This window comes from Zeugodacus cucurbitae, chromosome 5, assembly GCF_028554725.1.
Source record: "Zeugodacus cucurbitae isolate PBARC_wt_2022May chromosome 5, idZeuCucr1.2, whole genome shotgun sequence".
Classification (NCBI taxonomy): Eukaryota; Metazoa; Arthropoda; class Insecta; order Diptera; family Tephritidae; genus Zeugodacus; species Zeugodacus cucurbitae.
Window position 1 is genome coordinate 44,852,720 of NC_071670.1, and position 27,180 is coordinate 44,879,899.

The following is a 27,180-nucleotide window of genomic DNA, read 5'->3' on the forward strand; positions in this document are numbered from 1 at the left end:
AAGATAATTTCATTTAAATGTTGACCGCGGCTGCGTCTTAGGTGGTCCATTCGGAAAGTCCAATTTTGGGCAACTTTTTCGAGCATTTCGGCCGGAATAGCCCGAATTTCTTCGGAAATGTTGTCTTCCAAAGCTGGAATAGTTGCTGGCTTATTTCTGTAGACTTTAGACTTGACGTAGCCCCACAAAAAATAGTCTAAAGGCGTTAAATCGCATGATCTTGGTGGCCAACTTACGGGTCCATTTCTTGAGATGAATTGTTCTCCGAAGTTTTCCCTCAAAATGGCCATAGAATCGCGAGCTGTGTGGCATGTAGCGCCATCTTGTTGAAACCACATGTCAACCAAGTTCAGTTCTTCCATTTTTGGCAACAAAAAGTTTGTTAGCATCGAACGATAGCGATCGCCATTCACCGTAACGTTGCGTCCAACAGCATCTTTGAAAAAATACGGTCCAATGATTCCACCAGCGTACAAACCACACCAAACATTGCATTTTTCGGGATGCATGGGCAGTTCTTGAACGGCTTCTGGTTGCTCTTCACCCCAAATGCGGCAATTTTGCTTATTTACGTAGCCATTCAACCAGAAATGAGCCTCATCGCTGAACAAAATTTGTCGATAAAAACATTTCGAACCGAACACTGATTTTGGTAATAAAATTCAATGATTTGCAAGCGTTGCTCGTTAGTAAGTCTATTCATGATGAAATGTCAAAGCATACTGAGCATCTTTCTCTTTGACACCATGTCTGAAATCCCACGTGATCTGTCAAATACTAATGCATGAAAATCCTAACCTCAAAAAAATCACCCGTTACTTATAGGAATTTATTAATCAACAGTATCATAATGCCTCGTATTGGGTGATCATTTTTGGCGTTTACAATATTTAAGATATATTATTTATCCATATATGTAAATGAAATCTCGTTGCCTATTACATACGCGTACAAAACACTGTTTGTATGTATTAATGCATCTTAATTCCTAATACAATGTTATCTATCTAAAGCTTAAATAAAATGTCTTTCTTTATGTCAATAGCATATTTGTCTTGCCGCAATAAAAGCCGAAGTATAATTTCATTGTAAATAAATGATAATGCATAGATTAACTGTATATATTATATGTGTATGTATATATGTAACAATAACAAGCATATACTCGCATAAGATTGGGCAAATACGTATGTGTGTGTGTATGTATCGGATGTGCATATGTAGGTAGATATACAGTAGTATGAAGTCAGCATTAGACGCTTCTCTAACTAACTGCATATCTCTGTTTGTTGGCATATTTACTAAATTCTCTTATGACAAATTGAAAGTTTAAATTAAAATATACTTATGTAACACTACCTGTGCCTTGGCTCAACTGTTGCGATTTTCTTGAATTTGTTGCTCTCATTTGCGCTTCCAATTGTAAAGTGTCTGGTGGCGGTGTGTGGCTTAAAACTAAATGAATATTTTATTGTCAAATTTTATTCGCTGCCTTTGGTTTCGTTTCACTTTTCCAGTAACTGGACACATTGCGTCTTACAGACACGCTAGTTAGACCAGTACTTTCACTTTCCATCTTTGTTTGCATCCACCTACTCATCCAAGCAGATTGTACGTAGAATGGCCTCCACCACTGAGTACGGATCACAGTTGGAGCTCGGGCGACGATCTTCGAAGTAGCCCTTCCCGTCATCGTTCACACCACGCGGTATACGAATGGAGCAGCCACGATTGGCAACACCGGCGCTGAAGTCATTGATCGAGCTCGTCTCATGCTGACCGGTGAGACGACGTGCATTATCCTGTCCCTGTTTGGGATCGTAGGCACGAATGTGACGCTCGTGATGCTTTGAGAGTTTCTCCACGGCACTCAGAATTTCCCTACACAATAAAAAATAAATGGAAATGTGTTTAAGAATGCCACCTTTAGCTGCAGTGTATGTGTGTGTGAACTCACTTGATGCCGCCATCCTCACGCATTGTCTTGGTGGAAACGTTGGTGTGTGCACCAGCGCCATTCCAATCGCCCGGCATGGGTTTGGGATCCAATGTGGCGACAATCTACAAATAATATACACCCTCTATTACAACACTGTCACTTTAACAAACTGCTTTCACTACTTACACCAAACTCCTCGGCGATGCGGTGCAAGAGGAAACGTGACATCCACAGATCATCACCAACTGAAATGCCGAGACAGGGTCCCACCTGATATTCCCACTGAGCGGGCATCACCTCAGCATTAGTGCCAGACACTTTGATGCCGGCATAGAGGCAGGCGCGGTAATGTGCGTCGACTACATCGCGGGCATAGACCTGCAAAAGACAAGAAAAAACACCAAAATTAAGTACATGTTGTGCTGCTCATTGCACATTTCATCATACTTTATTGGCGCCCACACCACAGTAGTAGGGGCCTTGTGGTCCGGGGAAACCATTTTTGGGCCAACCCAATGGATGTCCATCGAAATCGAGGAATGTATACTCTTGTTCAATGCCGAACCAGGGCTCTTCGTCCTTGCACTTATTCACTACCTCTTGACAGGTCTTGCGGTGGTTAGAGGCGGTGGGTTGACCGTCGAAGCGATAGGTATCGCACATCACTAAAATATTATTGCCACGTCGGAAGGGATCCTTATAAATGGCGACCGGATAGAGGTAGGTGTCCGAGTTGGAACCCTCCGCTTGGTAGCAGGAACTGCCATCGTAATTCCAAACGGGCAATTCTGGAAGTGAAAGAGTGATTTGATTAGTGAACAAGAAGCAAGCAGAATCTCTAATAGATTCGAGATTAAAAAGAATATATTTAATAAAATACACGTTTAATCAGATCTAGAAATCATGTGATAGTTAAATTTCGATTTAAATAAAGATCTGGATGGAAAAGTAAATAAGCTGCTGTCCAAAGAACACCAAGAAACTAAAGTCCTCTCTTAACAAACTTAACTACCAGATTAGTGTCACTATGCACTGGAAACACAAACTTCCGCTTCAGAAACGGATAATGATAATATTCGAACGAAATTCGTTGCTGGAACCAAATATCTTCAAACTTAAACAATCAAAAGAGTCTGAAAGCTTTAGTAAATATTTATACAAAGGACATTTAGTTTTTCTCTCATAGTACCGTAGTAAATTTGATTGCTCTAATCGACATGGTTTTGGACAATCCCACAGTACCTTATCCTCAATATCAATGGCATCGGAACACTTCGTAATCAGGCTCGTCGGGGTGCCTGGCCACAGCGGAATCGCAGAAAATAGCAAGGGTAGCTACGTCAGTCTCACCTACAGTGGAATGGGAACACTATCCTCTGGAGGGATGGGTTTCAGCTGTACTGAGCAGTCGCTAAACAATCACTAGCACTAGTTCGGTTGTAAGATCCTACTGTCCCAAGGTAAATCGCAAGATGTTTAGGGACCTATTCGCCCTTAATAAAGTCAATATTTCCTTAATCATAGGGGTTCCAACTGGCCATTGTCAATTCGGCTTACACGCGATCAAACTGAAAATTTTCTCGGACGATAGTTGCAGAAGCTACTCGGAGGAGGATGAGGTAGAATAACCCCTACATTTCCTACTGGATTTTTCTTTTCTTTCTTGGATCTCACTTTTTTGTAGATCATCGCGAGATGTCATCATAGAAAATTTTTGGCATCACAACTGTCCTTAATAGTATAGCTCCACTAATGAGGAACAGCCATGACCCTAGTAACCATCTACCCTAGTCCCACAGTACAGACTGCTCAAAAGTTCCCCAAGGATGCGACGAGGGATTCTCAACAACTGCTTTTCAATCCAATAATCATATAAGAAACTGTCGTAACCCACATAAGTATAATTGATTATCTCAAGTTCCTCATCGAGAGATATGAAGAAGACTCTCAACAAATATTAGAGCCGCACACAACACAATTTGAAGGCAGCAAATCTTTGTTTTCTAAAAAGTACATTTCATATTTTGCATGCTCACTACCGACAAGAGAAACAAATTAAATTAATTTGCAAATAAGATCAAAAATTAACGGGAAAGACGACGCTAAGTGAGGGTGTAAAGTGTGGCGCGCAACAAAGCGGTCTAGAGACCACCTGATACGCTTGGCAAATACATGCATACATATATATGTGGAAATATATGAACGGCGCTGAAGGTCGTTGAGGTTGACAATCTGGGCGGAAAAGCGACATATGTGTGTAGCTATAAACACATAAACATACATATGTACATATATATTATATAAAGATGAGTATGTATGAACATATATTCGCGGCATTTTGCTTCCCCCAAGCAATTATATGCTTGCTTTATTTTGCTTTGCACATTTGCTACCAACTGCAACTACCGGCGTCAGTGAATGAGAAACAACAAACAACAACAATATCAACAACATTGTTGTATGCAATTCTTCAAGAATATATGGGATATATAATATATAAGCTAGTATATACAGGCAAAAATGAATCAGCTAGCTAGCTGTATTACTTTTTGGGTGACTTGTTGAGATTTCATGCGAACTCACACACACACACACACGAACACACGAAAAATGCATTTTGCCTGCTTTTCTTAGCATCTTATAATTCAGCTAATTTGTTTTGAGCGCACTTATATACATACATACAAACAAACTGACATATGTACATATATAGAGACATACAAAGTCATATGTTTGTCATTATATGTGCAAACTTTTGTATAATTTCCACAATTATATACTCGTCTATATATGTCGTCCGTATTTATTTGTTTACATCCAACAGCTGATCGAGAGATGAGCATTGTGTTTAACACCCCTTTGTTAACGACAGCGTAAATACTGGCACAAGTGCCATATAAGATTTTATTTGTCTACGGAAAAGTGCGCATTGTGTGTGCGCTACTGTCTGAATTTCACTTTTCAAGTAAAAATAATTAAAAGAAAAATATGTATAAAGCTAAATATAACAAAGAAGTAAGGAAATTGCAGTAGAATGTTAAATACGCTAGCTAATTGTATTAATTATACTACGTAGGTCTATATTTGATATTTACTCAGCTGGAGTGATAGAATTGAGTATATTCAGTAGAATATTTGAAGATTTGAGCTAATATCACCACATACAAAGTTATAAATTTTTGCTGTCTAATTTATTGACCAAGAAAATTGTTATGTAAGCGGTATAAGCGGTTTCCTACTCCTTTAAATTGATTTCAAACATTTTTGGCGCCAAACGTATATTTTTCATAATTTCATTAATAAATCTTATAAATACACCGATATATACAGTGTGAAGTAAACCGGGAAAGCTTAAGGGGTTACATGGGTTTCGTGGATTCAAAAATTGATTATTTGTTTTTTGGCTTTTTAATTGCTACAACATTTCAAGAATGTTGAACAAAATTTTGATCCGAATATTAGTTTCGGAGATACAGCTTTTGGAACATGTGCGCTCCAAGTCAAGTACTATTGTTACTCAAAACTTTAAACGCATTTTTCTCGGAACCGTGTTTTCAAAGTCGGTTGTCAAATTTTATCGAAAACTACTCAACTATTCTTGATGAAATTTTTAACAAATCTTCGAGATACGATTTACTCGTGCTTGAACTATTTCAAAAAAATGTCAAGCAAATTTGACCGAATTTCCTATTTATTTTTGTAAAAATGTCTGGCAAAAATGCAATTTTCACTTTTTTGTCTTTCCTTCGTTCAAGCACGAGATTCTGGTCTTAACTAAAACACTTATTTTTGTTTTTTTTTCATCTTGGATGATCCCGTCAGAAGTTATGCTGACAACGCGGAAGCACCTTTTCTCCGAGGGGTTACCGGAAATGACGTCGATATGGAGAAGTTTTACTTTTTTTTGACAATTTCAGAAATTATTCGTTAAATATGTATCTATAAGACAGAAAAAAGTTTGAATTAAATAAATAATTGTTTACATTCACATTGAAAACAGACCATTTTTACCCGACAAAACCCATGTAACCCCTTAAGATTATCATATTTAGATCAGATTTGCTATATATTGTCGACATAATCATTAGTGCCTCATATATCTATTGTTTAAAATGAGAATATTACGAACTAGATTTGGTTCAAATCGGTTAAGGGGTTACTTCTAGTTAGACTTTTCAAAATACAATTTTTGAGAACGTAAATGTAATCAAGTAAACACACTGAAAATTTCAAGTCAATCCGGCCGTTATTTTTGTCAGACCTGACCTGTCAGAGCAATTGAAAATAGCTTGTGAATTTTTTTCTTTTTCTCAAAACTGTGTTTTGAAAGTCGGTGACCAAGATTTCTCGGAAATGACTAACCGATTAGTCTCAAAGTTTTACACAGGCTTCTGAACTATATTTTCTGGTACTTAAACGAAGCTTTTTTGTTACCGATAAAAATTTGTTCTTAAACAAATTAAGGACATTTTGTAAAAAAAAAAAAAATGTTTTGAGTATTCCTTCGAATAGTTACAAGATTATACATTAATTTACTGAAATCAATTTGATTTCTTCATTTTAGAAGATCCACTTCAGAGATACATATAGTGGTACAGCAAAACGCCTTTTTTGGTAGGGGGTTTGCTGTAAAAGCTTCAAACATTGTTATTTTTAGAAATAAAAAATTATTCAATACTCTTCAAAGTTACTATAATATGTGTACAGGTTCATCTATACTACTAAGAGGAAAGATTTGTATGTTTGCAATGAATAAATTCAAAAACTACTGAGCCGACTTCAAAAATTCTTTCACCATTGGAAAGCTACATTCACCCCGAGTAACATAGGCTATATTTATTGCTAGAATCTCAACTTTCTGGAAATAGTTCCCAGGTGATGATATCAAAAAGACTCCGTGATGGAGAATTTTAATCTGAAACTGAAAATTGTCTTGCATGTCATTCTCTTCGCATCGCAATTGCGTGCCAGAGAGTCGAGTAACGAGCGCTCGCAGCTGCTTGCTGAACATAATTTCAAAATCTCCCAAGTACGCGCTCGAGAGTCGTGAACGGAGCGTGTACAGCGGCTTGAAGAACAAAATATGTATTAGAAATATACAAGGTCGCACTAAGGCGTCGAACTCTGAGTATTGCCAAAGCCTTCATATTCTTATACTATACATTTGAAATGTTTGTTTAAACCCGCGCGAAGCCGGACCGGTCTGCTAGTATAATAATAAATTTAGAAGTTTTCTCGGGAAAAACGTTTGAAAAAAATAATTGTTTTAGGGCTCCTAACTAGATGTAACGTCTTAGTAATTACGAGATGAGAAATGTTTACTGCATATGGACAGCTCACACCTCTCTCAACGTAAACTGTCACATACTCGATAATATTTACTGTAAAGACAAGTAATAAATTCAGAAAAATATCGAATATAAATAAAATTAGTGTTTAAATTAAAACAAAAGAATATTTCTTTAGTAGATTCAATGCATAACGAATTGTCTATAGTATGCGGAAAAGCATAACACACCCTACAATCCATAACAGTCCATATCAGTACCGTCAATAAAGTCGCTTAAGTGCATTTATCTTGTGGTGTTAAAATGCAACCAATAAAATGATAAAATTGCACAAATTACAGCAAATGCAATGATAATCAATTTATGCTGCCTGCCAATAGGCAGTCAATTATCTACTGATTGTATAAGGGTGGCTCTTTCGACACTTTATATGTAAAGTACTTGCATAAGAGAATTTTTACTTTCGAAAATTTACTTCAACGGAAATTTTGAGAAAGTACTTTTTCGATATTCATATTTCGAAGAAATATAATAATAATATAATAATAAATAAATAATTCCTCGTTTCTCTAGCTTTTTTATGCAATTGAATATTTTCAATTTTTTCTTAAAAGCAATTAATAATTTAAGACATTTTTTTCACATAAAAGGTAAGCTCATTTGCCAGTTGCAAACGACTTTGTAGTGTGATTTGAATTTATATGGATAATTTATTAAGGCAGTAAGGCAGTCTGCTTTACAGGCTTCAAAAAATCGATTTTTTGGTTTTGTTTTAAATCTCTTCCAAAACTATCCAAGAATATGTCTTTAAAATTCCAGAGGCCAATTCGACATATTTTCGAAGCTAGAGCAGTTTTAGTGGCCGAGCGTCGAGCAGGTGCGAATGCTCAGGCAGACCTTTTAAGCGCGTTTTCTCGAGTTTTCATTTTCACATTTTTTTACATTTTTTAAAAAAGTGAATTTTTTTTCTAACTTCGAAAAAATTTGGAATTTTATAACTTCTTCGGAATTTTTTTAGTTCATAAGGAAAAGAAACTTATAAAAATTAAAAAAAAAAAATTTTGGTTCGACTGTTTCAGATGCATTGCACGACCTCCATCACCGGCACCGATTTACAAGTGCAGACTCCAGGCGCTCCAGAAAAATACTTACAACTTTGAAAAAATTTCAATATTTTTTAATAATAAATATTGTTTTTTTAAGCCTTAAATATAGTACACTATCGTCTTAAAATTCCGTTTACCCCAATCATTTCCTTCCCTTTCAAAAAAAAAAAATGCTAAAAAACGCTTTTTTTCGGCTTCTAAAGCAGACTCCTGCCTTAAGTTTACTTTCGCTTTTTGTTATCGAAAAAGAAAAAGCCATTTCTGAATTAATTTTCGCATGTTATCTTCCAATCAAAAACTGAATGTATCTAAATTGACGCAACAAAAGGGCTGTTATGTAGAATGCGAAAAAAAATCTAAATAAGCGGAAACTAGAAATAAGAGAATGAAAGAAAAATGCAATCAATATGCAAAGCAAACAACAAATCCTAATTGGAAGGTAGTAAAGCCGCTGAATTAGTAGTGAAATCATTCAATCAATAACACAATAATTAGTGTGGAACAGTGTACTGAAATAACAGTATAATTTCTTTGGACAAGTTGTCAATCAACTAATGTACACTTTACTAATTTATTATGTTTTTCTTAAATAAATACTGTTAAAATGTAATGTTTAAAAGCTTCGTATGTTTCAATAACATTTCCGTCACGAAGTGAGGTTAGATTACAGCGAAAAGACTGATACTTAAACTAGTCAATTAAAATACGATACGATGAGGGTTATATTTTCTTATGATTTAATATGGGGTTAGGTTAGGTTTGGTTAGGCCAAGGAATAGATCCCAGAAACTGCAGAGAGTCTCACTTAGACAGCTTCGACTGTCCTTTGTGGCACCCAAATACTCTTAACGGATCGCCATGACCGTCATAATTCGACAAAGCGCTTGGACTCTACTACAGAGTTCTAAATTCGGATATTATTGTCGATTCCAATCCTTCGCTGGATTCGTCGAAAGTGTGCCAACCGAGGGGTTTTAACCTTAGTCAGGCGAATGCTGGAGAAAGAAGGTGGTAATGCGAAGAGGAATCATCCATTTAATAAGGGGACTATTTAATAAAAATCATCGAATCTATAAAATATTACGAATTGGTTGTCAACTACGACTTAATACAAATTTTTTCCGATATTCTTATTTTCATCGTATGCATTGAAAATTAAATAAAGCATCGCCACTTCACACTCATTATTGAATTCACATTTCATTCATTTAATTAAAATGCGCGTAAGTGTGTGCTTACGTAACTAACGTATGCATATGTAATATGATAAAATGAGGCGTTGATTGATAAATTGCAACAGGTGCAGAGATGCGCAAGTTTATTATCACAAATTACACACTTACTAAAGGCTGTACCTACTACCATATATACGGACTACTTACAAGTACTTAGGCTAGGCGCACAGTGAAATGAAGTGAAGTCGGTTGGCAGGTGAATAATAACGATAGACAAAAATTGCGGAAATCGTTTTTAATAATCAATTGCAGTCTTTTTTCATTACTTTGCTCTTCACCACGCTTTATAATTGAGTCTAGACTTCTGTATTATTCTTAAAGTATTTTTATCAAGCATGTCAAAGACTGACAGTTGTACATATAACTCTCTGACGTATGTATATGATACTGTCACATATTGTTCCGCAGTTACCGCCAACTAGTCTCTGCTAATCTCTATAACAACAATTTTGAATTGCAAACTCATATGTATACTGTAGAATACTGGAATATTTAATGCATCTTCCAATATATGTATGACACGTCTAGCAGCCTGGCTAAGCTGTGAGCTGTCTGTCAATCGGCCGTCTATAAAACGCTTCTAGTGAAATTGAGTAGAGCTACTGCACTGCACTGTGCGCTGTTGGTTACACTTGTTGCGGTTGTTATTGTTGTTGTCATATTTAATTAAAATATTAAATAGTATAGAATTTCATAGCAAAGTGGCGTCCCATAGCGCGAAAATGCATGCCGTGTCAATTTACATGTCACAAACATGAGTATGAGTATGAGTAATTTTATTATTTTATTCGCCATTTATGCCTAATTGTAATTTAATAGCGTTCATCTAATAATTTCTTCATATATGTCTCTATTATTTGAAAAAAAAAAATTAAAAAATATAAAACAAGTCAAGAAGGGCTAAGTTCGGGTGTAACCGAACATTTTATACTCTCGCAATTTATTGATGTAATTTTATTAAGATAACAAACAATTTGACCTACAAATTCGGCATATATATGGTATAAAGTCCATTGAAAGTTTGAAAATCCTAATATTAAGTATATGGGAGATAGGTGAAGTTATGACCCGATTTCACCCATTTTTGGCACGGAGACATATTATTAAAAGAAACATATTCACTCTGAATTTCTTCAAAATATCTGAGAGACTTACCTATATTTTCAGTAAAAAATTTATTCGAAGCACTGCGGTCCTCATATTCGATATATGGGGTCTTGAAAATTTATGCTCTGATTTCGACGATTTTTAGAAGGGTGATGCCACACTATAAATGTAGTATTTGTGCAAAGTTCTGCACCGATATCTTCACTAGTGCTTACTTTATATATTGTAAATTAAACGATTCAGATCGTCTTCAAAGTTCTGGTATGTATGAAGTAGGCGTGGTTTTGAACCGATTTGGCCTATTTTCATAACATATTATTGGGACGCAAGAAGAATATTACAAAACGAATTTCATTGAAATTGGTCGAGTAGTTTCGGAGATATGGGTTTTGACCCATAAGTGGACGGAGCCACGCCCATTTAAAATTTACCATTTACAATTTTACCATTTTGAGAGCAGTTTTTCTTGGTTTTCCTTACTGAATTAACGCATTTTATCGAACTTAACCTTCTTTTGGTGCCAAGGAACACGTGTTCCAAGTTTCATAAAATCAACTCAATTTTTATTCAAGTTACAGCTTGGACGGTCGGATTTGAACTTTACTCGTCCTCCTGATCACTTTGGTACAACCGTTATGTGAACAAAACTAGAATACTCTCTTAGTAACTTTTGTTGCGAGAGTATAAAAATATAAAAAAATTGTAATAATGGAAAATTAAATAAAAGTGGAAAAACATCGCATGCTATCAATTTCGATGTTATTTTCGTTATTTTCAAACTCCCTAAATTGCTATGTATTGACCTACGCGCGTCTGATTGATTACATAGTTAGTTAAACATTAAGTACTCTTGTAAGCACCATTTAAGTGTGCCAAATTATCTCGGTATTTTCATATTAAATTGTATTGCACATTGTCAATGCAAATGAGCGCCTGTCGGTCTTGACGTACGTCTGTCCATCAGTCATACATGCATGCACACGCGTGCATTTCGTAAGCATTTGTTTCCGTTTAAGTAAATTGTGACTGAATGGTGAGTGGCTAGCTGGCGCATGAAACAATTGCTGCATAAGTGGTTATATACAGTTAGTTGAAAATAGTACTTGAATTCGTGCAATTGCTTTTTTAAGTATGAGTGCTTTGAGTAAAAAAAGTCCTACTTGTATTAATGACGTTTGAATGGCCTTACAATTAATTTGCTATTTTTACAATTCTCATAAGGACCGATTCGACAAATGTGCGTCAATTTGATATCTAATATTTATATTTTAGCTTTCGATGTCAGTGGTACAGAATGTATAGTGTTTCATAGTGTAAATAAATGAAAAATAAAAAAAAAAATTAAAAATAATAATAAAAAATATATTCTATGTATAAATAGATAAATAAATATTTATATTTATAAACTCTTGTTCGCCGCCAAATTGCTCAATTTAATAAGAAATCGATACGTTATGTACATACAGTAGCAGTACGAGTAATTAACAAAAATTCCACTCTTGTTTCGTTAAGTATGCTTTCAATGGGCTATTATCGCGTGAATTGTGTTACGTAACTAAAAAAACTACTTCAATAACAGCGTCAATATCAATTTCAAGTAGCTAATTGTCTCGTGAATGGTTTTCATAACACCATTTCGATAATGAACACTCGAGCATGGCCACTTAGTAAAGTGAAAATGAGAAGCAGACGAATGAGCAGACGTTTTAGAAATACTTTAAGAGGAGAGTTTAAAAAAGAACACAGAAATATTAGATTTTTATATATTTTTTGAAATGAAAGTCTAACAACCTTTAGGAAATTCCAAAACACTGAAAAAGCACTCTTTACCTAAACGTTGGAGAAATGTAGATATTCCCATGACTTTCTATATTAAAGTTGAAAACAAGAGTATTGTTTAAATTTTTTTTATCTATACTACTATTATAAAGAGCAAAGCTGTGTATTTATGTTTGTAATGAATAAACTTGAAAACTACTGTGCCGATTTCAAAAATCCTTTCACCATTGGAAAGCTGCATTCACTCCGAATAAGGCTGTATAGGCTGTATTTAATACTAGAATCTCAACTTTCTTCAAATAGTTCCCAGGTGAGGGTATCAAAAATACTCTGTGATGGAGAATCTTAATCTGAAACTGAAAATCGTCTTGCAAGTCGATTCTCTTTGAAAACCTCCCAACTACGAGCACTAGGACGTCGAACTCAGAGCGTTCCCACCGCCTTCATAATAAAATAAAATATAATTTCATGTTCGAATTTTCCTCATTTTACTTTTTTTTATATGAACCCACTCAAGAAACGGGAAAGTACATGCATATATAATATATGGGAGAGTGTGTAAGTGTGTAAAAGCTTATAACTTTTGAAGTGTGTGTTTAAACCCGTGCGAAGCCGGAGTGGTCTGCTAATATATATATACAATCATATAGTTCATTTAAACAATATAGCATATCGAAGATACATATTTAAATAATATTTTCTAAAATTTTTATTTAAAAATTCCGAAAACTCAGACGTTGGTACCTCATCTCCCATGAAGTCTCAAAAAAATATAATTTTCGACAGATGGGTGGAATTTTTAAAGTGTCTATCTCTTAGACTTATAATCTTACTCTGATTTGCAATTTTTAACAATATTTTAACTAACCCCTAAAAACTGTTCTTTACTTATTAACATTTTGACAGTTTAAATTAATTTAAATTTTCATATTTTTTTTTAGCATAAATCAAAAGCAATGTGAACATTTTACAAATCTACCAAATTACAATATAGAATTAATAAATTGCAAATATGCATAATTTTCAGACAGCTTTCACTTAATTTGAGCTACAATAGCTCATGAGTTATACAGAAACACGATTTATTTTGATGAAGTATGTGAAGAAAACATTATCGGAGAAAATCTATACTAATTATACTAAAATATGGGCAACTAATTAACATTAAAAAAATATAATTTACATTAACAATTGTTTAGATAATGTGGTTATAAATAACAATAAATTAATAATAAATATACTGAAATTACAACAATTCAAGGAAAAAAATTTGAACCTTTCCCTGTTTAAATTATAGTAAAATTTTTATTATTGTATGTTAGATTTATAAGCAGTGAATAGAGGATTAACGCAAGGAAATTTTAACGAAATATAATTCACAACAAAATCACTCATACGCCCCGGCGACACAAAATAAAGCACTTGCATAAGTCATATATTATTTGCATTCGATTATATATTACTATTCGTCAGTGTTTTAAATTGAGATAAAACCGTAAAACATAAGCGAGAAAGAAAAAATAAATTCGAGGACTCATACATTTTTAAAGAAATTGGTTATACGCACTGTACTTCCAGTTCGGTAAATTTCTTTTTATTGAAGCTGAAAAAATGTCAAAAAATATATAGCTTTTATTTTTACATCGCTATTCTGTGCACTTGACAAAATTTAAAAAAAAAAAAATGAAAATTTATTCAGATTTTTATCCAGTAAGAATTTTTTTGGTATTCTGTGGCAATCTTGATAACATATAAATCTATACGCGTAGCTTTTCCCCACACGTGTGTTAAACAAAATAATGTGAACAGAAACAGTTGATTTCTGCTCCAATTTTACTCGAATTGAATTGAATTATGCTATAACGTAAGTTTTCAAATGCATTTCAATATTTGTTGTAAAACATTTAAAAATTTAACTCTAATTTTACAGCACTTAGCTCTCGGGTTCGTGAATTTTCTTACGGTACGCAAATATGCTATGTTCCGAATCTGGCCCAATGTTTTCATGCTAAAAATCGTTATTTTGATTAGTTTTTGTTTTAACCGAGGCTTCTTTATTGTGCCTTCGTTGATAAGTTTGGTTTAAGATTGACCGGTTGTAAACCTATCGAACCAATTCTGATGTCGAGATATCGACTGAAGCCTCCCAGACCTGATGCAAAGTATTTGGTTTGGTTTTACAACCGCAATTACTCGATACAGATGATAGGGTTATACCTCTTTAATACGGTCGCCAGAGGCTCGTTTGCTAACCAAACAGGGGGTACCGCGCGTAGGTGAGGTTGATAATCAGATGGCGGAGGCTATATATTCTTTTTTCCATCCCAGATCTCACCGTGGAACCATAGAATACTATATAATATAATATATAGGGGTTCTTTATAATAGAATTAAAAATTTTTGATTTAGTTGATTGTTATGTATAGCTTCAGAAAAGTTCCTTTGGCTCTACGAAAATCGAAACTTTGTTATTTCTTGGCAAAAATTTGACAATATATGGAAACAAATTTCGACAAAGCTACCTCCATTATCGTTATTTCTATTATACAAAAAAGGGGGAAACAAACATTTAAATATAAAAATTTCTGAATAACGTGAGCCATCACCATGTTCACAATTTTCCTCTTTGCAAAAAATAACAACAAAAGTAAAATATCTTCCATAGAAAGAAAGATTAGAAGTAAATAAACATTTAAACTGACGCCAATTATCTTCCCGACAATATAATTGCCTCATAAGGTAAAAACTAGTTTCACGTGCTTGCCATTATAATAGCAATAAACTTGAAGGTGATAACCGAAATCACTCATACGCCATGTTCATTGCAGCCAGCCAGGTAAATGTCTACAAATTCGCGTGTCGCTGAACAATTTACAGGTAGTTAGATTAAATAGCAAAGGTCGACATAGGGTTAGACAGTAATGATAAGAAATTAATTATTAGAAATTAATGAGGGTGTGTTAGTATGTATAAAAGGGCGTTTGTCAAGCCAACCAACTGAGGACCAACTAATAAATATTAATGAATAATTAAATATATTCCGGGAAATTATTGTATTTTTTAATAAGTCTGTCCGCAATTTTATGAAGAAAATAGGTATTATACATATGTGCATAAAATACAACAACAAAAATACTAAAAATAAATGTAATTCACCAACTATGATTTATTAACTATTTATGTGAGTGCGCGTGTATATCGAGTGTATATACACAGAGAAAAGTGGGAATTGGAATTGCACCTACACTTCGTATATGAAATAAACAAAAAAAATTAAAATTAGCTAGCTTGTGGTTACACTGTGTATACTATAACGGGTGCATGAGTTGCACATCGAAAGCGTGCGCATTGACGAATGCACTTCGCATGCTCGTATACACATAAGCACATATAACTGTACCGTATCTACACGCTGATTTGTATGCACATTTATGGAGATGATTTGGCATTTTAGCACATAACGGTTTTCATGGACAATTATTCGGGCGGCTCACTTAGAGAATTTTCACAAACCCACTGCTTGGGCAGTACAACAATCAAAGGCGGACACAAATTGTTTGACTTTCGTCTAACGCGTCACATCTGCCATAATTGTGACTAAATATTGTATGTACTCTTGAAATGTATATAAAAATCATATAGAGATAATTGCGAGCGCTTATACTAGCGCATACACAGACAGACATAAATATTTGCACTAAGCTTAGAGTGATCAGGAATATCACTAGTGATTTCACTGGTTGCGCAGTTAGGTCTTTATGTGATTTTTTGTAACATGAAATTTTAGGGAAAAATTTTTCTTGCGACAAAAAAAAAAAATTCAAAATAGGAAAAATACTATAAAGAACATTTTTCTTAGAGCAAAATGAATTGTTGTAGTGATTTTTGACAAAAATAAATTTGAAAAAATTATACAAATTAAGAAAAGTCTGTCATAAAATACTAAACAACTGAGTCCATAATAAAAAATAGTATTTTTCTTCTAAATATAGTAGAGGTCTGAAACAGTAAGAGGGCTCATTTATTTTAACATATCCAAGCAATGAAGATCCAAAAAGTTCGAAATTCTATCTCTCATGAGAGCTCATCGATAATTTGAGAGCTTTATATGGGTAATTTTGCATTTTATAGTTCTCAATAGCCTTTTTCACACAGGAGCTAATTGATCAATTAACCGGCTTTTGCTCGATTAAAGCGCTGATTAAGGTCGATTTACCATACAAAATAAATATCTCATTAACATTAATAGTCTTCTCACACAGGAGCTTATTGATCAATTAACCGGCTTTTGCTCGATTAAAGCGCTGATTAAGGTCGATTTACCATACAAAATAAATATCTCATTAACATTAATAGTCTTTTCACACAGGAGCTTATTGATCAATTAACCGGCCTCTGCTCCATTAAAACGTTGATTAAGATCGATTTACCATACAAAATAAAAATCTACATTAATTTTTGATTGAATTTTAATCGACTTGAAAATTAAATGCAACTGCAACAAAGACCGTATTTGTAATTATATATACGTTCTCTGTCTGCGAGTTAAAAATAGAAATCAGCTGATGAAATTTACCAACTCCATATGAAAAATGTATAACAGCTGATCGGTTATGAAGTAGCCGCCAGTGGGAAGGGCAACAACTGGTTTCTCAATCAAAATTTTAATTGATCAATAAATTTGGCTGTGTGAAAAGGCCATAACAGATGGCCAAGCGAGAGGCAATTAATTGAAACTACAATTTCGAACGAAATTTAGTATCAGCTAAGGACATACAAACACTTCAGGAATTCTACTTAAAAATTTCAAGCATAGAAAAAAAATTAGGCCAAATGATAAAGGCTAAAAGTATACTACAAAAACACTCATAGCCTTGCCAGACGACAGATGCAAAAAATACAATTACACTTCTAACAAACACTTTTATAGTAAATCCAGAAGAGAGGACTTGGTGCTTGAAAACAAGAATTTAATGACGTCACAATAGCGAACTAGTGATCGCATAAATACAAAAAAAAAATCAGTTTTTTGTCAAGTTATAGTGTGTTGTTTCCGACAGATGAATTTTAGGAGAAGCTATTTAGAGTTAGAAATGCAACTGAAGATGTACTATTGCCAAACGTAAAGCGACTGCTATTAAAAAGCCCTTTTAGCTCGTAGTATACCGCGAACTAGAAGTGAGTTAATTTATTAATATACAAAACTCACATTCCATTGAAGTTACTACTCACAGTAGGCGTTTAAGTGTTTGATTCAACATCAAACTAAGTAAAAAATCGAAATTGATGACATCAACTACGTAATAACTGTAGTATAACGCAGTAGAGTAATAAACTCTGATTCTTTTGGCCAGACATGTGAATTTATTATACACACACGTGCGCTATGCATTTAAGTTTAATTAAAACTTCGCCGCTAGACGTGTTAAATACTTTAATCAGCAATACAAATAATGCGCGTTCACACATAAAAGTCAATATTTAACCATATACTACAATACAATACAAAGTTAATCTGAACTAAAACTGAAGTGGCGCGTATTTAATTGCAGCACAGTGTAAAGGCGCTAAAATGCCTTACGCGCTTCTACAACAATAGGAATTACGGTCATAAAAGCTGGCGTGAAAGAGTTTAGTTTAATTTGTTAATTAGTATGTAGCCGATAACGTTTATTTCACCGTTATGTTAAGCGGACACTTGGCAAAGCGTGCTTCAATTTTTATTTCTTCCGCTTAGTGTGTACATTTGTTTGGGTTACTTTATATATTTTATAATACTGATTTTTATCTAAAGATAGTGCGTCGCGAATTTATACAGAAACAAATATTGGACTTTAGCTGGAAACGAAAATTCGTAGCGTCACTAAAAAGTGTTAATTTCCTTCATAAATATTTATACACATTTCTGAGTAAATCATACGTAATCGCACAAAATTATACAGTTTGAAAATCGTTATTCACCTCCATATGTTCAATCATACTCTATAAGACTCGGCTGGGTATTGGAACAAATAAATTTTTTCCGGAAGATTGAGACATAAGCCAAAAAAGTGTATTCTTCGATTTTCGAAGTTAGCCTTCAACATCGAAATATTTGAATTCGAAGTTCGAAAAAAGGACTTTTTAAAAAAATTATTATTTATAACTACTAAAAAATTCAAAATATAAATAAAATCTAAATTTTCCTCTTAATTGCCATTGCAGCATATTACCCTTTTTTGCCAAGCTCATATGGCAGATATTATAAGACGTACATTATTTTTCGATATAAAATACACTGCGACAGAGATCTACCAACTATTAATAGTAAAATAGACTGTAGTAGAAATAGATAAAATAAATAATTTTCTCGCAATATTGTGAGATTCTAACTGCGAGAGCTGTTGTTACTCAAAATATATACTCTTAACAAAACTCAATTACAAGGCTTTTATAGCTTAGAAAACACTGAATATAACTAGAAAGGAAATTATGGCTTGAATATATAATAAGTATAAGAATAAGGAAATCATTACTGAAGCAATTAATTATTTGTAGATTTTTCATGGTGGATTGGTAAACATTTTTTGGAAATTCAATTTTTAACGCTAACTAATCAAGCTACCCTTATGCATACTATTACTAGCGCGTCTGAACGATAAGTTTCCTTTATTGATTACTAACCAATACCCTACGTGCCTTATACGAAATATTTGAAATTTCTCACTCAAGCATACTAAGAAAGCTTTTGACTTATAAGTAATTTTTGCCCTTCATTGTAGTAAAGCAATTTTCACAACATAGTTGTAAAAGTAAGTATAAATACATCAGTTGTTACGTAATACTACAAAATTATAATTCATAAATTCATAATCATCATGAAATGAAATGTAATTTCATGTACGATCTACACGATTCCAAAGGTAGACACATAGACGCACTGTGGGAACTTAGTCAAATGACCAGATACAGTTTTGTTTTTCCTTGAGTTCTAGGTGATATTTTTGTTCAAAAAGATACGCCTTAAAGAAAAAGATTGTAAAGAAATTCTAGCAGATTTTGTAGCTTAGAGCTTAGCTTTGAAAACTACAGACAGATTTGTACCGTCAAATTCACGCTTATCTTAATGAGTAACCTCAAAAAATACTGTAAGACGCTGAATGGATATTGAAATCGATAACTCATTAGAAGAAGTATGAAATCATGCAAGAATAAGGTGTAACTGAGAGAAGGTAAAAGGTAAAAGGTAAAGTCAAGAAAAATCGCCTTAAATTGAGGGATTCTGTAGCAAATTCAATAAATCTTTATTGGAATTTTTTCTATAGTTGATAATTAAGGAAAAGTCTTTTTTAGAAGAACTTTTTTCTCGAAGAAATCTTCGACAGATAATATCAGGTTATTTCAATCTTAATCAAAAATTTGGAAACTATTACAGACCTTTATACACATATGTCTATACTCCTTACGATCCTTAACTAAACATCAGTCAAAAGTGAAAATGTTGCATTTAAAAAAACCGGCTTTACAATTATATTCTAACATTATTAACACACACACATTGAGGTCTCAAACACACATATGCTATTATTTGGATCTAAAAAAAATTTCTTAAATTCTAACCTTTGATTGTAAATAGATGACAGATCCTACGGCATACTGTTAGTACAAATACAAAGTAATAGAATACAGTTAGTAAAATTGTGTGTTCAAAAAATTACGTAAAGTAAGTAATAAATAAGACAATTTCTGAGTCAAGAAATCAGTCACTTACTTTGTCTATCGTCTACAAGACAGATAATAATCTGGCCGTAATTTTTTTACAATTACACAATTAAAATTCTATTAAAATGTAAATCAGCAATAAAAATTAGCGACAAAAATCCTACAATATGTACTATATATAGAATATGCACATATTGACGTGATTTGATAGAAATATGTAACTATTAATGTCAACTATATCGTTTTTCAACAGACTAATCAATTATATTTCTATCGTACTATAAAGTAAAATTTAAGCATCAAATGAAGCTCGTAAAAGCACTTTGTATTTGTATAATTCAACCGCAAAATCCGGGGATTTTCTACGATGTACTACATGAGGGTGTTGAGAGTCTCTATTATATACTATGTAGAGTGCAATGTAATTATTTTTTTTACAGCAACAACAAAAATTGCTCAGTAATTAATTCAGGTTTGTATTGATCATTAATAAATTAAAACTAACGTTTTAAATTATTACAAGTATATAATTAATACTCAATTATATAGTACAAATAACAATTAAGAAGCTACTTGCTCCCTAGTAGCTAGTGCTACTTTACTTGAAAAAATTATTTAAAAATAAACTGAATAAATATAAATATAGATAAATAGACTTGAACACTTGATAACCGATTGCTCGATAAATCGATACCCAGAGGTAAAATAGTGTAACCTTTCTGAAGCGAAGTTCGCAAAGTGAAAGAACTGTTGAATGAGCTTTTAACGCTAAAGGACGACTTTTGACAGGGCTTTTAACCTCTAAAATTGTCTACCGCAGCCTTTAGCTATTGTAAGCGCAGCAATGAAGTTATATTATCGATTCATATAATATTTCAACTGGTTGATTCGCAATAAAATATCCATTATTGACTTACCTTTAGGATCATTCGGTATAAATTCTAGTGTACGATCCTTACAACGCAAATCTTGACCGGTACCATCGATCCAGACATAAGTGGCTTGCACAATATTCTCCTTCAATGGTAGATTGCGATAACGCTCCAAAATGGTTTTATCGAGTTGAGCATTTGGTGAGTCTTCTAAAACGCGAGACGACATACTGTAATTTAATAAAAAAAAGTAAAAATTAATGTTCATGTAATTATATGTATAATAAAAATAACAAAAAATAATAAAATTATCAAAACAAAAGGCTAAAAAATAATATCGAATCGAAGTTGGTGGAGTGGATAATAAATATGAAAACTTCTTGCAAAAATTTCACTTTACTAACTGTGTCGAAGGAACACACTACAATAGCTTAAGTTATAGTCAATTAAGAATTGAAGAAGAATTGTATCTTCCAGCTTATTATAAAGATTTTGGAGTCGTCTTTAATTAGCAGTAACAAATTGGCAAGGAGAACAAGTAAAAATTAATAATTTTCAACATTTATTACTTTGGTGAGACACCCTATCTCATTGAATGAAACTTCACTATACAATGCCTTCAATATTATTCTAGTTATGTAAAGCGCAAGTGTTTTTTAAGTATTTTGGTCTTTGGTTGAGTCAAGTTAACAAAAAAAACTAATTTAATTAATATCACAATTTTTCTTCGTATCACCACAATTTTATAAATATGTCAGAACCACATAAATGGGTGCAAAAGTAATTCAATTGTTCTTAAGAAACAAATATGTCAGAATCTTTAAATAAAATAACGGTTTTTGTTGTTTAATCCCGTTGGTTTTTTTTTTGGTATTGTGGTGACTGAAGTTCTATATTTCGAGAAAACAAACATATGTAAATACTTAAGGCGCCGAGTTAATTTCATACAAGACGATTGTTAAGGGTGATTCAACATTTACGAATAAAAATATTTATTTACGAATATAAATATTACTTTCCGAAATCAGCAGCATTTTTATAACAAAATTATTCACGTTTTATACCATTTTTTAATAAAATGAGCAAATATATATAAAAAAATATATATTAAAAAATCTAAATCAACACGGAAGATTTTTAAGCCAAATATATATATAAAATATAAATATCTCATCGTATCATAAAAATCACAAATTAAATTGAATGTATTAAACTAAATTTTTTTTTAAATAAATGAAAGCAACAATAAATGTAAGAAATCATTATTTATCTTAGCTCCCTTTTAAATTTGTGCGTTTTGAAATTATGTAATGATTGAAGTGTTTTAATATGGAGTAAAAGCATATTGGAACCTCGCAAGTCACGAAGAAAAACAGGAAACATACAATCGTTTTTAACTTATGTTGATTAATTCTGAACTAAAATAGGTTTAAGGCACTACTACCATAGGAGGATTATACACGAATACTTAGCAAAATTTTAAAAATTCGTTGGCTTATCCCCTCTTCCTATTTATGGTCTGTGACTTGAGATTATCTCATAAATAGAAGGTTCTTCAATAAATAGGTTCTACACACAGCAGAATAGTTGATAGCTTCTTTTGAGTCATAGAATCATGAGCTTATCCATATTGGAACGGCATTTGACATTGTCTTGTCGAAACAAAAACCCTTTTCATTAAATTTCGAGAAACACACCCACGTGATCTCTAATTATTGAATCAAAAATTTTGTATAAATTTGCTTAAGCTAGACTTCGGAGAGATGTATGTCTGATAGAGAGAGAAGACGTTAGCTAAGTTGTTACTTTTCATTGCTCAACATATGAAGAATTCAAGTAAAAAAAAAAAATAAAATAAAGAAAAAAATATTAACAATATATAAAAAATAATATAGCAATACTAAGCTCATGAAGAATCAAGATTTATTCAAAAAAATATATATTATAAAAAAATTAAAAATGGAACACAAAAAATAAAAAAAAAATATTTCAAAATTTACTTTATATATCATTTTTATATTACACATTTATATCGCTGCACTTTAAAAATAAAAATTAAAAAAAAAATATTTTCTCAGCGTATTTTCCATATTGCATCAATATCAACTGCTTTAAATATACTTTTAAATATTTAAATATACTCTTCTGTATTTTCCTATATAAATCATTTATGAAGATTTCTAACACTACTATGTAGACTAATTTTAACACATTTTATTTTAAACTTTTAATAATAAAAAATTCAAAAAAACCACACAAATTTTCGAAAACACCAACCTGCTGAGTTTTTGAATAAATTCACAAGTCTAAATAAATATTTTTGTTTTTTTTTTTTTGGAATGAATCGCGAGATCAGCGTTCAACGATCGGCGATGACAACCGGAAAGCAACGGCACAGGATATACTTAAAAGGATACTTGTAATAGCCGACACGAGAATTAACCGTTTGCGTTCTTTGTTTTAGAACTTTGTCTGTTTTGAGAAATGAGCGCAAACGTTGCTGGAATGCAACTAAACACAAAAACGCTGTTTCAAGTCAATTTATAATAACAACAAATAAGCGAAATTAACCTAACTGTATGTGTGTGTGTGTGTGCAACACATTGTGACGCTGCGGAACACTAAAGTGGCGAGTGTAGGCACACATATACACAGACACACACACACACGATTTGTTCTGTATTTGTGATTTGTTGTTTTGTTTTTACATTTCACTTTGTTTCACTCACGTGCAAAGGCAAAATGAGCAAATGCAAAAACAATACTTAAATACACTAAACAAAACTATACAACAAAAACTACAATAACAAAAAACAACAATGGTATACAGAATAGTGGTAGCAACAACAACAATAGATAAACATTTTGAAGCACTAAAACGTTTACAACAACAAATGATTTGATAAACGCTTTTTTGCATTTTTTTGTTGTTGTTGTTGCTAGTTTTGCCACTATTGAGAGCACGCAAGACGAGAGACGACTTGTTGTTGCCGACTGAGCGGGAAATGTGAAATGAAAAAATTGCAAATTATTATTTGCCCGCTCGTGAATTTGTTGAGACCAGTGACGTTGTCGAAATTTATAGCCGGCAATAAGTTTTATTAGGCCACCACTGTAGTTACAATGGCACATTGTGGGAACATTTGTTGTATAATTTTACACAGATTTCAAGTACATGGAATGATTTGACGCTTTTATATTGAATTGATGATTTACTAATGAGTGCACATTTTTAATAATTTTACACAAAAACTATTTTCACTTTAAATGAACTTGCCTCCTTATACGAGGTGTGTTCAAAAAATAACGGGAATTTTAAAATTTCCAATTGTCCAAAAGACCAATTGTCAAAATTTGTATTTTATTTTTTATTACGTTGATATACTGCTTCTGAAGTACAATAGAATTTTCTTACTATTTCTGTAGCAGGCGCATACGTTAGATTGGTAATTTTCGTTTGTTAAAAGCTCACACTTCTTGGCCAAAAACAATACTGTAACGATGCCCATCCTCCATATTCGCTTCACATGGCTTCTTGTCACTATTTCCAATTTCCAAAAATAAAGAGAACGTTAAGCCGTCGTTTTCCAAACATACAAGAAATCGCTGAAAGATCCAAAGTTTATCCCAAAAATCGAATTTAAGACATGTTTCGACGATTTGAAGAAGCGGGGACTATTTTGAAGGCGACAGAACACAATTGTAGATGAATAAATTAATATAAAAAATCGAAGATTCCCGTTATTTTTTGAACCCAGCTCGTAGAAGTGCAGGAACCGGTTTCCTAACGAAACATATTTCCATAAATCATTAGGCTAAAAGTAATGCCAAAGAAATGCAATGAAATTGTCATTATGAAATCATGCTTACCAGCCCGAAAGAAATAACAACCCATTATATGACCAGTCTATAATCTAAACATGATTTCATCGAACGAACCGATCGACCATATAAAGTTTTTAACGGTGTTTTGCATAACTTCCAAGTAGAATGTAAAAAATTTGCCGTTTTTCTTTCTAGCTTGTATTTATGGCACCTTTTTAATCAATAAACTGTACATACACTTAGGGATGCAAACGATGTATCGATGTTTTTCAAACGATGTTTTATATAAAAATTTGACTTCACACTTTTTCGGGTATTAACACGAAACCCTCTATTTGGATACGCTTTTGTACATTGGAATTCGATTTTTGTAAAATACGGAGAATTCGTTAAGGGAATGTGCGCTTGGACAATACTGCGGTCACTTTTATGATTTATTTATACAATTTACATAATTCTGGCGTAGGCTACTGCGTTTGATCAAAAATTCAAAGAATCGCGCTGATACAACGGAAACTTCGGATGAGTATGACACAGAATACTCGTTTGATATTTGGAACCAGAATAAACATTTGGTCCACCAAAAGGTGAAATGTAAGCTGTCAAATTTATTTGCAATTACAGGGACGGAAGGTTGAAGAGAAAGTGTATCTCGTCTGTTATCAATACCAATCAGAAGCCAATAGAGTTTGGGTTGACATGAATACTGTGTTTCCGGAGTTGTATAAATAGGCTTATTAATATTTACACATTGTGGCCACTTCAGTGCCGAGTAAACGAGCGTTTTCTAAACCCAGGGCAACTATCACGCAAAAGTAAAATCGAAAAGAAATGACAGTGAAAAAACTTTCCATGTCGTTGTTTTGAAATTCTAATACTAAGTGAAATAAAATGTATCAACTTAAGACGTACTACATTTCATTTATTTATGCTTCTGCTTCTCTATTCCTTAGCTTTTCCGATGTTTCGATGTATCGATGTTTTAATGGCCGATGTTTTTGATTTCGATGGGTTTTGAAGAAAGATCAATACATCGAACCATCGATGTTTCATTTCACGATCACATCACCTACATACACTACACTCCAAGAAATAAACTTCATGACAGTTTCCTTGCTTAGCTTTAAATACTGTCCAAAACTGTCCTACCATCTCAAATAGTTACTTAAAAACCCGGTTCATCTATAAACGAGGGATCTTAGCATTCACATAAAAAAACCAAGGAACTCCATCCTTACGCCCTGGGACTTCAGTTTAGGTCTCGGTCGAGGCAAATTTTAAAATTAATTAATTAGTAGTTCCTTTATCATGGCCATCAATTTTTCGACTGTTTTTCTACCCTAAAATGTTTTCACATAAAAATTAAACAGCGACTCGAATACGGCTTAATGAGAAGTGCGATTTCTCATAATATTTAATACGTAAGATTATGGTTTCAATTAGCTCAAACAATTATTATTTATTAAAAAACCTTTATGTTTCATTTGATTAATTCTGAATTTGGCATAATCCATTTTCTTATATTTTTTTCTTTTCCACAAGGATACTCACGGTACATAACGCATGTTGAATGATTTATTTCTTTACTAAACAATTGAAACTTATTTTAAAAAATTTGAATATTATTATATTATAAATAACGCACAAGTCGCACTTGAATACACAAAATGAGCACTTCCGCTTATCTCAACGAACAAATTGGTAATTTTAACACCTGTAGATTATCAGCGGTTTTTATAGACGATCATCCTGCAACATTTTTTCGCACTTAGCCAACTCATCGGTAAAAATGCGCAGTTAGACAAATCGCTATACACACATACCCTGCAGGAAAAACACATTGAAAAGAGACGAATCTCTTAAAAGGGGTGATCTAAAATGTCACTTTTCACTACAGAAAAGGAGAAAGTGATATTAGGTGGAAACCGGAGCTAGGATACAATTTCGTTTTAATTTTTGAACAATACTATTTACATTTCCATCTCTTCTAATCGAATGAGAAAACCAATAAGGTATCAGATAGTCTACAGAGAGCTATATCTATTTGATTATGTAAGTAGTTTGTTCGATTCGCCACTCTTTGCTTTATATCCTACTCAAGAAGTGTTAGAAGAAGCAGATATCATTAAACTAATTAATATCTGAGTTTCATTTTGTAGATGACAAGCCTACATTCACTTCACCGGTAGCTTATGCGGAGACCTGCATATATGAGCGAAATTTACCGGTATTGATGAGAAGTGGTTTAATTTCCAACAGGGCATTTATCCACAATTACTTTTTTAAGTAAATATATTTATAGCTTTGAAGTGGTAATATTTTTTGTTT

At 32.9% G+C, this 27,180-nt stretch overlaps 1 protein-coding gene across 2 annotated transcripts; it reads right to left on the reverse strand.

The window, feature by feature from the left end:
* Window positions 1–1,081: 1,081 nt before the first annotated feature.
* Window positions 1,082–26,557, reverse strand: LOC105213729 (glutamine synthetase 2 cytoplasmic). Of its 2 annotated transcripts, none has more exons than XM_011186769.3 (6): window positions 26,404–26,557; window positions 21,073–21,257; window positions 2,387–2,727; window positions 2,126–2,317; window positions 1,958–2,061; window positions 1,082–1,881 (listed from the first exon to the last, which is right to left on the reverse strand). In XM_011186769.3, exons 1-6 carry the CDS (start codon window positions 26,415–26,417, stop codon window positions 1,593–1,595), a joined length of 1,125 nt encoding a protein of 374 aa, XP_011185071.1. In that variant the 5' UTR covers window positions 26,418–26,557; the 3' UTR covers window positions 1,082–1,592. The 2 variants fall into 2 exon arrangements, with proteins under 2 accessions (XP_011185071.1, XP_011185072.1); XM_011186770.3 differs by lacking the exon at window positions 26,404–26,557 and adding an exon at window positions 23,305–23,546.
* Window positions 26,558–27,180: the final 623 nt, after the last annotated feature.

Coding starts and splice junctions, on each gene's coding strand:
- LOC105213729 (XM_011186769.3), bottom strand. Junction 2,728..21,072: donor TATACCGAATGATCCTAAAG/GTAAGTCAATAA, acceptor TTTCACTTCCAG/AATTGCCCGTTTGGAATTAC. Junction 2,062..2,125: donor GCATCGCCGAGGAGTTTGGT/GTAAGTAGTGAA, acceptor TATTATTTGTAG/ATTGTCGCCACATTGGATCC.